This window comes from Marmota flaviventris, chromosome 6, assembly GCF_047511675.1.
Source record: "Marmota flaviventris isolate mMarFla1 chromosome 6, mMarFla1.hap1, whole genome shotgun sequence".
In the NCBI taxonomy this organism is placed as follows: domain Eukaryota; kingdom Metazoa; phylum Chordata; class Mammalia; order Rodentia; family Sciuridae; genus Marmota; species Marmota flaviventris.
Genome location: NC_092503.1, coordinates 127,700,197 through 127,713,207, shown reverse-complemented (window position 1 = coordinate 127,713,207; position 13,011 = coordinate 127,700,197). Strand labels below are relative to the sequence as shown.

Here is a 13,011-nt window from a genome sequence, read left to right as displayed (position 1 = left end):
GCATGCCTGTGGCCCTGAGTTTCACCCCCAGGATCATACACAAACAAACAAACAAATTTTCACTAATTATTTCTGGATGCACAGAATAACCACAGTATTCAGAAGAAAATAGATACCTAATAAGTTTTTCCAGAATTAATGAAGAGTAATTAATTAGCACATGTTGTATATCAGTTGCCTTTGCATTTAGCCAGTAAGTCAGAGACAACAGGACAGGGTTCCAAGGTTCCAACCATTGCTACCATATTGCTGCTTTCTGTCCTCCAACAAGATAAGGTTTGACCAGGAAGAACAAGGGAACAGAGATGCTGGATGGTGATGTGCCTGGGAATGGAAGCCTGGGAGAGCAGGAGGGGAGAAATGTCCACTTAATATGACATGACAGGTATTTGAGTTGACTTTTTACAAAACAGGTTAGAGCACATTCATCTGATAATCTTATCCTTCTAATTCTGAATAGGAATAGGCCATGGTCAACCAAAGCTTCCCATTGGGATTCCTCCTTCTGGGCTTCTCTGAACACCCAGGGCTGGAAAGGATTCTCTTTGTGGTTGTCTTAACTTCCTACCTCCTCACCTTGGTGGGCAACACACTCATCATCCTGCTGTTGGTGCTGGACCCCAGGCTCCACTCTCCAATGTACTTCTTCCTCTCCAACCTCTCCTTCTTGGACCTTTTCTTTACCACAAGTTTTGTCCCCCAGATGCTGGTCAACCTCTGGGGCCCCAAGAAGACCATCAGCTTCCTGGGCTGCTTCATCCAGCTCTTTATCTTTCTGTCCCTGGGAACAACTGAGTGCATCCTCCTGACAGTGCTGGCCTTTGACCGCTATGTGGCTGTCTGCCAGCCCCTTCACTATGCCACCATCATCCACCCCCGACTATGCAGGCAACTGGCAGCTGTGGCCTGGATTATGGGTCTGGCCCAATCCGTAGTCCAGACACCACCCACTCTTCACCTGCCCTTCTGTCCCCACCGGCAGATAGATGACTTTTTGTGTGAAGTTCCTTCTCTGATTAGACTATCCTGTGGAGACACCACCTACAATGAAATCCAGTTAGCTGTGTCCAGTGTCATCTTTGTGGTGGTTCCTCTCAGCCTCATCCTTGTCTCTTACAGTGACATTGCCCGGGCAGTGCTGAGGATTAACTCTGCCCACGCATGGAAAAGAGCTTTAGGGACCTGCTCCTCCCATCTTATGGTTGTCACTATCTTCTACAGCTCAGTCATTGCTGTCTACCTCCAGCCCAAAAATCCATATGCCCAAAAGAGAGGCAAGTTCTTTGGCCTCTTCTATGCAGCGGGTACTCCTTCACTTAACCCACTCATATACACCCTGAGGAACAAGGAGGTAAAGAGGGCATTCAGGAGGTTGCTGGGGAAAGAAGGTGATTCCAGGGAGAGCTGAGGGTGAGCTGCTTAAAGTACATTTCTAAGTCAAGAGACCTTCTTCATGATTTATAAGAATGTTAAGTTCCCCAAGCCACTTGCCTGAGCCAGTGTAGAGGCTAAGCATAACCATGTGGTATGTGAGAGAGAGACAGAGGTCCAATGAAGAGAAGACAGATATCTCCATAAAACATCTTAAATTCAGTGATCTTTACCATCAGTGTTTAATATTTCCTCTCTTCTCCATCCTCTCTCTACTGCCTTCCCTTCTACAGATTCCCTAAATGTGTCATGCCCATTTTTCACTCTGTCATCTCTCTGCATTTATCACATCACTGTAGGAGAAACAGTTCATCATGGCATTCTAGATCCTTATACATATTTACGTGGGCCATGCAAGCAAATGCTTGAGCCACAGCTAATCTGAGACTTAGAAAGATGCTTTTAATTCCCACAGAGTATGAGAAGATGTGCAGATTGCTAGGACTTGCCTCAAGACCATCTCTCACTCTCTTCCTAACTCCCCTGGGAGGCTGTCCTGAGACATTTCCTAGTGCTTTCCAGGTTGTAATGGAGCTTGAGGCATCCTGCCCTGTACATTTGAGATATAGAATTTCATGAGACCTGGCTCCATTCCAGAATTATTTCCTCAGCAAAGGGTATCCCACAACACTGCTGCAGTCACCTGGTCCACTTTTGTTCCATTGATATTCTTTTTAATTTTGATACTGAAGATTGAATCTATGCTGCTCTACCACTGAGCTACATCCCCAGCTCTTTTTCTATTTTGAGACCGGGTCTTACTACGTGGCCTTAGGCCTTGCTAAATTGCTCAGGCCAGCTTTGAACTTGCAATTCTCCTGCCTCAGCCTCTCAAATTGCTGGCATTAAAGCATGCACCAGCACACCTAGGCTCAACTTATAAATTTTGAGGAAACATGAACACTCAATTCATTATATGTCTTCTTTCCTTCCTCTTCAAGATCATTTGTCTCTACTCTCCTTCTTTTGTTGATCCTCTTCTGCCTTCTTTTTCTGCTTTTATCCTTCAAGTAATAGCCACAGGAAAGAGGAACTAAAACTCAACCAAATACATCACCTCATTCAAATGCATGCAATTGTTTTCATTAAAACCAATATAGAAGCTGGGCAAGGTGATGCACACCAGTAATCCTAGGGGCTTAGGAGGCTGAGGGCAGGAAGATTGCTAATTCAAAGCCAGCCTCAGCAACAGAGAGGCTCTAAGCAACTCAGTGACACCCTAGGTTCTTTAAATAAAATACAGAATAGGGCTGGGGATGTGGCTCAGGAGTTGAGTCCCCTGAGTTCAATCCCCAGTACCAAAAAAAAAAAAAAAAAAAAAAAAAAAATGATAGAATTGGCATCCTGTCAATCTGATGAAAACAGTTACTGTCATACTATAATCACCAATAGAAGTTTTCATTAGATTATAATAAAAGAGGAATATTAGGAGGAAAGCTTGCCACAGTTATATGCTGCATAATGATTTTGGGGTCAACAATGAACCACCTATATAATAGTGATCCCACAGATTTTGTCTGCTAGATATGTGGTAGTCATCTTACTTTGTAAAAATAAACTCTATTATGTTCACATAATGATGAAAATATCTAATGATTATTTTTTCCAAACATCTTCCCATGGTTTAACAGCATATTACTATATTTTAATTATAATATTTCCTCTCTTCTCTACCAAGAAGCCCAGAATGATAAGGAAATCATCATGTTGGCTATATGATGCTTAACAGGATGCTTCAGTGAAGACGTTTTCCTATTAGATAAGCAGATATATTGTTTTCCATAGTAATCATATATATATATATATATATATATATATATATATATATATATGATCATATATATATATATATATGATCATATATATATATATGATCATATATAATTATATATATGATCGATTCACAGCTTGTTTATATAATTGTCTGTATATTATATATAATAATATATAGTGATCATATATTATATATTACATAAATAATATACCATATGTATATAATTATGTATATCATATATATCATGTTGTATACCTGAGATTTACAAATTTTATTAAAGTAAAATTAAAAATGAGATATCACTTCTCACTCACAAAAATGGCTACCATGTGACACACACAAAGTCTACTCATAGGTACTTACCAAAAGGAAATGAGAATATATGATCACAAAAGACTTGTACATGAAAATTCATAGCAGATTTACTTGTAACAGTAAAAGCAGTAAATCATCTAACCATCCATCTATTGCTGCATAAAAAAATTCCCCCCAAAACTTAATGGCTTTAAACAACACATATTGACTCCCAATTTCTGTGGGTTTCTTGGGAGATGACCTCCTGTTTTCTGTGAGACTCAGAAGCAGCTGAACAGTTAGTGATTCCAGCTTAGGTTTCTCTGGAGTCTATAGTCAAGATGTCAGCCAATTGCCCTCCACACATGATTTGGATGAGACTAAATGTTCATCTTACATATGTCCCAGTCACTTGTTGCTTATTTCCTTTGGAGAACCTTAGTTTCCACACACCCCCACCTCCGCAATGCACCTCTGTAGCAACTGCTTCAATAGTTTCCCCTGACTGAAGATCCAAGAGAGAGGACAGGTACAAGTCACAATGGTACTTATGACCTAGGCTTAGATGTCACACACCATCATTTCTGCCACATTCTGTTTGTTAAAAGTGAGTCATTAGGTGCAATGCACACTTGAAAGGAAGAGAAGCAGGGTCTATCTTGTCCTTGGAGTAATGCCAGAAAATTGAAGGAGGCATACTTTAAGATCACAGAATCAATTATTCATCAACAGAATACAAGTAAACAATTTGTGCATACTTAACCAGCATAACAGTTCTCAGGAGTAAGAGAAATGAATGAACGATTGATTCACAAAGCAACATGGATGAATGCAGACAATGTAGTACAGGGTGCAAGAAACCAAACACAGAAGCGTGTATGTATTTAGTGTATTTTTTTATAAAGTTCTATAATGAGAGAAACCACTTAAAATAATATAAATAAAATCTTTGAGTGACTAGAGCATAGATGGACAGAATTATATTAAATAATGCAGTAATGAGTGCCTGCAATCCCAGGTACTCAGAAGGCTGAGACTGGAGGATTATGAGTTTGAGCCCAGCCTGGGCAACAAAGCAAAACTCTTACATTAAATAAAAAGTCTAAATAGAAAATATCAGCAAAGAGATGTAATCTGTACAAAGAACCAAGTAGAAATGCAAGAGCTGAAAATACTAAAACTGAGTCAAAAGAAAATTAAGTATCTCAAAAACAGAGCTGAGGTGACAAGAAAGAATTCATGAACTTGAAGATTGATAAATAGAAATTATACAGTATGAAGAGGGAAAAAAGACTGGAGAAAAATGAACAGAGGCACAGAGGCATATGGCATAATATCAAATATATGAAGATATGCTGCCGCAAGCTCAATACTTGTTCCTGATGCCAATCCAATAACAAGGACACAGTTTTGAGGAAAAAGGAAAAAAGAAAGTTTATTGATTTTCTAGCAAAAGAGAAACACGGGGGTCTCCTGTCCCAAATGCTGTGATTCTGGCCATCAGAAGGAACAAGGGGCATTTATACAGGCAATTCAAAGGCCACATTCCACGTGTTCTCTGTTGAAGTTATAATTCACTTGACAATTTGGGAGACAGTTATTTCAGTCATTTATTTTTTCTTTAAATTTTTTAAAAAATTAAAAATCATGCAGACTGTGGTTTCTGCATGATTTATTACACTAGAAATCAATCACCTTAAGATATATAAAATGCCACCCCCACATCAACTATTTCAAAATTAAATGGCACAGTTATAAATGTCTCTGAAGTCAAGGAAGAAAACACAAGAAGAATAAATAAAAAGTGCTTTCATCTAAATGATAATAAAAGCTTAAAATATTAGGATTTCTGAGATGAAACAGTACTCAGATGAACATTTATAACTTAAAGTACTTGTATCAGAAAGAAGCTAGAATAATAATCGACTTATTTTCAAATTAAGTAGTAGGAAGAAAAAACACATAAATTAATATCAATGGAAAAGGAGCTATCAAAATAACCCTACAGATGTTAAAATAAATTAAGGCAATATTACAGTTGTATGCCAACATATGTGATAGCTGACATAGCATGGTACATATTAGAGAAGGATCCATATGCTATTGAGCAAAAAGTGTATTATGTCATTGATGGATAAAATATTCTATATAAATCTGTTAAGTCTAAATTATTGATTGTAGTATTTAGTTCTATAGCTTCTATGTTTAGTTTTTGTTCAGAAGATCTATCCAGTAGTGAGAGAGTTGTATTAAAGCTACCCAGTATTATTATGTTGTGGTCTATTTGATTCTTGAAATTGAGGAGGGTTTGTTTCATGTAGGCAGATGCTTCATTGTTTGGGGCATAAATATTTATGATTGTCACGCCTTGCTGAAGTATAATTTCTTTAAGCAATATGAAAGGTTACTTCTTGGTCCCTTCTGATTAACTTTGGCTTGAATATCACTTTACGTGATATGAAGATAGAACAATTCATGTGAGTGATATATTTTTTCCCATTCTTTAACCTTTAGTCTCTGGACATCTTGGCCTAAAAGGTGAGTCTTTTGGAAACAGCATATTGTTGGGTCTTATTTTTTAATCCATTCTGCCTGTCTATGTCTTTTGATTGATGAGTTTTAGTTATTAGTGTTTAGGGTTATTATTTTGATATGATTTGTGTTACCAGTCATTTGAGTTCATTTCTAGTTTATAAATTGGAATTAGTTTCTTCTTTGATTAACTGTTCCTTCAGTGTAATTCCTCCCTTAGTTGATTTTCACTTTTTTTTCATTTAATCTTCATGGAAAGTTTGTTGAGAATATTCTGAAGTACAGGCTTTCTAGTTGCAAATTCTTCTGATTTTTGTTTATCATGAAAAATTTTTATTTCATCTTCAAAGCTGAAGCTTAATTTTACTAGATATAGGATTATTGGTTGCCATCCATTTTCTTTTAGAGCTTGGTATGTTTTCCAGGACCACCCAGCTTCAAAACTGGATCTGGGTTGAGAAATCACCTGAGATTCAAATTGTTTTCCCCCTATAAGTAATCTGATATTTTCTCTCACAGCTCTTAAATTCTATTCTTATTCTCTATGTTAGGTATTTTCATTATAATGTGTCTTGATGTGTATCTGTTGTAATTTTGCACATTTGGTGTCCTATAATTATCTTGTATTTGAGTTTCCATTTCATTCTTTAGATTTGCAAAATTTTCTGATATTATTTTATTGAAAAGATGGTGCATTCCTTTAGTTTGTATCTCCACACCTTCATCTATCCCTATAAATCTTAAATTTGGTCTTTTCATGTTATCCCATACTTCTTGGAAGTTCTGTCCATGGTTTTTTAACAGCTTTTCCTCATGGTCCACTCTATTTTTAAGACTATATATTTTGTCTTCATTGCCTGAGGTTCTGTCTTCAAAGTGGTCTAGCATATTGGTGATGCTTTCTATTCAATTTTTTATTTGGTTTGTCATTTCCTTCATTTCAAGGATTTCTATTTGTTTGTTTCAGAATCTCTTTTTATTGAAGTGATGGAGATTTGCTACCTATATTGGCCCTCTTACATTATCCTTTATTTCATAGGTCAGTTTAACCATGTACATTCTAAACTCCTTCTATGATATTTCTTCCATTGTGGTGTTAATGAACTCTGTTATTGGAGTACCTTGGTTTGCTTGGTGTGATTTGTTCCTTTTCTTTTTATTTTTTTTTTTTTCATGTCTACTCATCTAAAAGTATGGTCCTGAGTCAGTAGTTTCTACACTGTGAACTTGAAGTTTCCTTGAAGGTTTCTAGTATCTCACTGTTTAGGGAGAGACAAATAATAACAACAACAATGAATGCACACAATTTATAGCATTAAATCAAATAGTTTCTACCACAATGTCTACAATGATAATTATCACAATAAACAGAAATGCTATGATAAGTTACTGCCTATAAAAAGAACAGCAAGTTTGCAAAAATGTTTACATTTTCAGATGATGGACAGAGAGAACAGAAATGATATAAGATGTGATGATTATAAGGTAGGAGGAGAGAAGACAGAAGATTAATGGAAGAGTAAAAGAGATAAAAATAGATATTGGCTGTTAGCAGAAGAAAAGAAAATTAAGGGAAACAAGTAGGAGAAAACTATATATATAAAGCAAAATTAAAAAAAAACAAAAGAATACAAAATGGAATTAAAATATACTAATCAAATATCCTAGTTTATAAAAATCTAATTTATGTAAAATAACTGGCTTTAATAATGCTAGAGGTGAGAAGAAAAAAATAGGAAACTGCATAAATGTCCATGTACAATTAAGGTCACAATTAAATAATGAAAACGAAATAAACAGAAAAAGAAAAGAATAAAAATCTTCATGAAAAGTTTTAAAAATTCTTTCCATTAGAGTTCAAAATATTCTCAGCTTCTCTTCTCAGCAGTTTTAGGTGGAGTCTTCTGGAGTGATTCTCCACTCTTAGCATTGCTGAAGTGAGAGATGTAATCTTGTCGATGGAGTTCCTGGAGGCAGGATTTAGGCTTAGGAAGGTTCTGGACTCTTTGTCGAATGCTAATTGGTCTGGAGATTTTAAATCAGCTCACCTCCAATGCCCAGTAGTTGCTGGTCCATGCTGGAAGTCTTTAACCCAGGGATCTCCCCTGGGTTCCATTCATGTATTGGACTAACCAATTCTTAGTTGCTTACATCACCTGCAGACTCCATGTTTCCTGGTCCCAGGTTTAGTCTCCAATCAATTTCTTCAGCCCCTGCCCTTCTGAGTTCCCAGCCAGATGCATCTCTCCCAGCTGGTCCTGCAAATAATCAGATTTGAGAGGAAGGAATAGAGCTAGGTGAGTTTCTGCAACATATTTGAAGATGGAAGAAGGCATGAAACAGTAAAATATAAAGAATGAGAGAGAGAGATCCAAGATAGCAGAATAGAGGTCTTGTTGTCTCATACATAAAACTCTCTCCATGTTTGATTTCTTCTGGTCACTTAAGCACACCCTATAATGTGCAGTGTATATTTACTGGGCCTGCATTTCTGGTCAAACTTGGGTTTGCCAAGAATAAGCTTCCTTAGTCACCAGCCCCTGCACTGCAGCTGCAAAATGGTTCCATTCTTTGTCCTCTGCTCCTAGAGAGATGGAGGCTTCTTTCCCCAGGCGTGGATTTTGCACAGTGCATCTTTTGAGTTTGCTTGACAATGTCCTTGGTCTCTAAATGCTCCATACCCAGACACACCTTGGGCCTCCCCAAAATGCAGGTTCTTTTAATTCCCTTATCCCTCTACTATGCTTATGGAGGGACAACTCTGGCTGGAGCTTCTGGACAGTCTGTGGCAGCTGTGCCTCTGGGGATTTTTTTCTCATTTTATTATGTCCAATGTCCTGTGTCTCCGGTCTGCTTTGGATGTCCAGTAATGTGTTCCTGGATCCATTACATCCAGTAATGGATGTTCCAGTAATGTGTCCCTCCCCGATTTTATTTGTTCACCCACATTGCAGAGGATCTGCCTATCTGATTTCTTGTTTTCATGCCACAGAGGAGCCAGGAACATGACCTCTATTCTGCTATCTTGGATCTCTCTCTCATTCTTTATTTTTTACTATTTCATGCCTTCTTCCATCTTCAAATGTGATAGTTGACAATTTATCCCTCCAATTTTAGCCATTAGCAGTATGAGACTTTGCAGAAGAAATTTAAGGTAACTCTAGAAATCCCCTTTTCTTCTTAGAAGACACTGCTCAGCATTTTTCTCAGTGAAGGTCAGACTACAAATTCATTGTAATTTTCCTACAATGATGTGGTATCATGGTAGTCAAATTCCTGTGAAAGTATGATAATCAAGACAAGTCTCAAAAAGCATTAATTGACACTTGGGATTTGCCATCCCTATGGCCCAGTCAAGGAAATTAATTCACATTCTTCTTCTGTTTCCACAAAGGCCCAAAGATTCTAAGAATCAATCCCCTATACACTGATGGCTCTAAGTTTTTCCTTCTGACTTCAAATACTTCAAGTAAACACAGAATTTTCTCTTCTGTAGCAATGATAATCACAGTTAGTAAAGCTGAGTAACTTTAAGACTTTGCTTTACTGACTTGATTTTTGTAGATTATAATCTATGGTGTAGGAAAGAATTTATGTTGGGGATTTCAAGAAAATCAATAAACTCAAGTCTTCTACACATGAAGTATACATAAGGAAGATGACATACAGGGAACGTGGACAGACATGGGATGATAGAATTGAAAGAAGTTGTTTCAGTACCATTTGAGTACTAGGTAAGAATATGAAAGAAGTAATATAATCAAGATCAAAAGGTTTTGTCTGGAAAAAAAAGAGATAGGAAAAGCAACCCCTTTCCCTCCACATTGCTAACTTTTAAACCTATAGTGGAGAAGTCATCCACAGCCAATAAGAACAATATTGGAGCAGATCTTTATTTCTCTCCCTTCCACTAATAAGAAAGTTAAAACATAAGATTTCTACTTTCACGTTTTTGCATCTGAAAAAATGAAATTTTCCCCATCTCAAGTTCCCCATCTTTATGTTCTTGTTTACAAATAGTCAAGAAAGTTCATGCACTGTATAAAGTTATTTCACAACTGCCACTTTGTTTTAGTTAATGAACTAAGTCATGGAAGCCCTGTAAAAGACAAAGAAAATTATGTCTCTATGAGAAAATAACTACAACATTTAGGCCCAAACTTTTTATATGTATTATTTCCCATTCTAAAGAAATTTTAACACTCTTTTAGAAAATTACCATTATCCCTCAAATGGCAGTGGTCTATGGTGAAGAAATACTTGTGATTTACTCTTTGATTATTGCTATTTTTGAATTCAGTTGTAACTTTTAAGAAAGTTTTTTTTTTTAAGTGTAGTCACTGATTAAACTGGAGAGTTTCTGAGTTGAAGCTATTATTCTAGGCTAGTGTAACAACCGGTGAATTATTCTGTTCATGACCAATATCATTAGGAATTACTAAATCTGAGCAGTCTTAAAGACTGGAGCCAAATTGAATGCTTCAAATTTTCTTGCTGAAACCCACTTATTTAGCTACTCCCAACATTTTCTTTTTAGTATTAGAGGTACATTTATAGAACATAACAAACTAAGAAACAACAAAAAGAGGAAACCACAGGTGGCTCTGAGGTAACCTTTTTCTTTTTCTGTCATGGCTTATGAGGAATCATGAAAGAATGCATTGGCCAAGAAAGGAAAGGAGAAAAGGATATGGCAAAGTGGGAGGAGACCATGTATTCAGAGGAAAATAGGAAACTTAAATGGTGGGGTATACATTGCTAAAATAACTATATAACAAAAGGGAATATTAATATTTAAGATGCAGATTGAAAAACTGCAGGAGAAAAGATATTACATAAGATTCACAAATATATGTGTTATTTTTAAAACCAAAAGTAAGTTTCATTACCTACAATATATTAAATGACCTAATCTGTTTTATGTTTTCATTAGATATTCACAGTTCTGCTCTAAACTGAAAATTTCTAAATATGTAGTAATTAGAGCGTGTGCTTAGAATTTAAATACCATAACATTTATTATCCTAGAGAAAAAGATATCATGTAATGACCTCAAGACCAGGGGTTTCAATTTCTCATCCCCGTGATGCCCTCTTCCAACTCTAAGTATTATCACCAGGTTCCTCTCCATACCTTTTCTTTGTCTGTGCTGTCAGTGAATTTTGTTCTTTTCCCTACAAATTTTTCTTTCCAAATTTAGACTCATCCAATCTTTACAGATCATTTGAATATTCATTTATCAAGATTTCTATCTTGTTCATATATTAATAATCTTAAATTATTGTAAGATGTGTCTCTTTTTGTTATCTCTATTTGTGTTTTATTTTACAGTTAGAAAGTATCTTTGAGTCCAAATGCACAAATAAAATGATAAAGTTCTTTCTATAAGCACATCTAATTGAATCTAAATATCTTGTATCCTATATAAATAATTTAATATCATTACAAAATTAAGAATTTTTCCTCCTGTATTTTCAACCATATGTATGATTAACAGGATTGTAATTATTATGGTTTTTATTGTCACATAAATGATATTAACCTAAAAATGCTGAAAAGAAAACTGAAGTCACTCATTTAGTAACAAAAGTTCTGTTTGGTAACAAATATTGCTTCATGGAAGTTTTCTTTCTCAGCTAAATTAGCTATTTCTTCAATTACTATTTACATACCAATTAAAATTCACCTGAGAATGAATTTTAACTTAAATTGTTGGTGTTACTTTTTTTTCTACAAAAAGACAAATATCTGGATGTGGTAAATGAAATTATGTTGTATTTTCTTGTAGTAAAATTTCAAACTTAAAGAGCAATTAGAAAAAGTGGTACAATATACCACCATGTAGCATTTACCTAGATTGTGCCTTAGTAAACTGTTTCCCTGAAAATCTTTGTTTTTTTCATCTAGTTTTCTATCATCTACCTATGTATCTATTGGTCTGTGTCTCCAGCTATCTGTCAATCTATCTATCCATCATTTTTATATTTTTGGAGCACGTGAGAATGAATTGGAGAGGCTATGTTCCACCAATATAGTGTCTTTTTGTGTTAATTTTTAAAGAATAGCATTGTATGTAAAAATATGTACACTTAAAAATCAGCTAATTTAATGGGGAGATAATTTTATCTAATCAGTAGTCTATATTTACATTTTTCCAATGGTCTCAATAATTTTTAGTAGTTTTTTTTTGTAGAATCACAAATTAGGCTATTGTGCCCCTTTGGTCTCCTTTATCATAACCAGTTTCTCAATTGTCACTGATATTATTGACTTTGACATTTTTGAGGAGTACAGGTAGAGTGTTTTGTTTCTTTTAAGATGGGTCAAGTTTGTTCATTATTAGAATTAGACTTTGCATTCTTTTGAGTTGAGTCAAGTTTGTTCATTATTAGAATTAGACTTTGCATTCTTGGCAGAAATATGACTGAAGCAGTATTGTGTCCTGTTGAGAGCATCACATCAGTATCCCCATAATGTTGTTTTTTTCTCAACATTGTTGATGCTGACACTCATCACCTGGTTATGGGGATGTCCACCAGGTTCTGCAACTAAAAAATATATAATTACAATCTTTCACTTTGTATTACCAAGTAAATGGTGAACAGATATTTTAGACTATGTAATAAACCTGTTCCTTGTCAAATTATCATCTACCAATTTGGTATCCATTTTTGTCTTCCTAAAGTCATCATTCCTTTTTATATTTATTAAGTAATATACTGGTATAGGCAGTACTTAAGTTTTCACCAATATATTTTACTATTACATTGATATCAAATATGAACTTCAAGATTCTATTATTGTTCAATTACTGAGATAATTTCACTTAATGCCCTACTTATCATAGTATTCAACAGTGGCAGGCTTTTAAAAACTGTTTTTTTTTCTTTATTTTTTCCATGTCCCTATGATTCTTGGATCATTTTCTTATATTCTTTGAGATAATTTGATTTTATTTCCTCAGGTAATAGAAGACAACA

The 13,011-nt window shown here is 35.3% G+C and overlaps 1 protein-coding gene across 1 annotated transcript; it reads left to right on the top strand.

Moving 5' to 3' along the window:
* Positions 1–469: 469 nt before the first annotated feature.
* On the top strand, positions 470–1,408 carry LOC114081925 (olfactory receptor 2H1). Its single transcript, XM_027923428.2, has one exon. The coding sequence runs from the start codon at positions 470–472 to the stop codon at positions 1,406–1,408; it is 939 nt and encodes a 312-aa protein (XP_027779229.2).
* The last annotated feature ends 11,603 nt before the right edge of the window (positions 1,409–13,011 follow it).

Excerpts from the sequence above, each read along its gene's own strand:
- LOC114081925 (XM_027923428.2), top strand. The coding sequence starts at position 470 with ATGGTCAACCAAAGCTTCCCATTGGGATTCCTCCTTCTGGGCTTCTCT.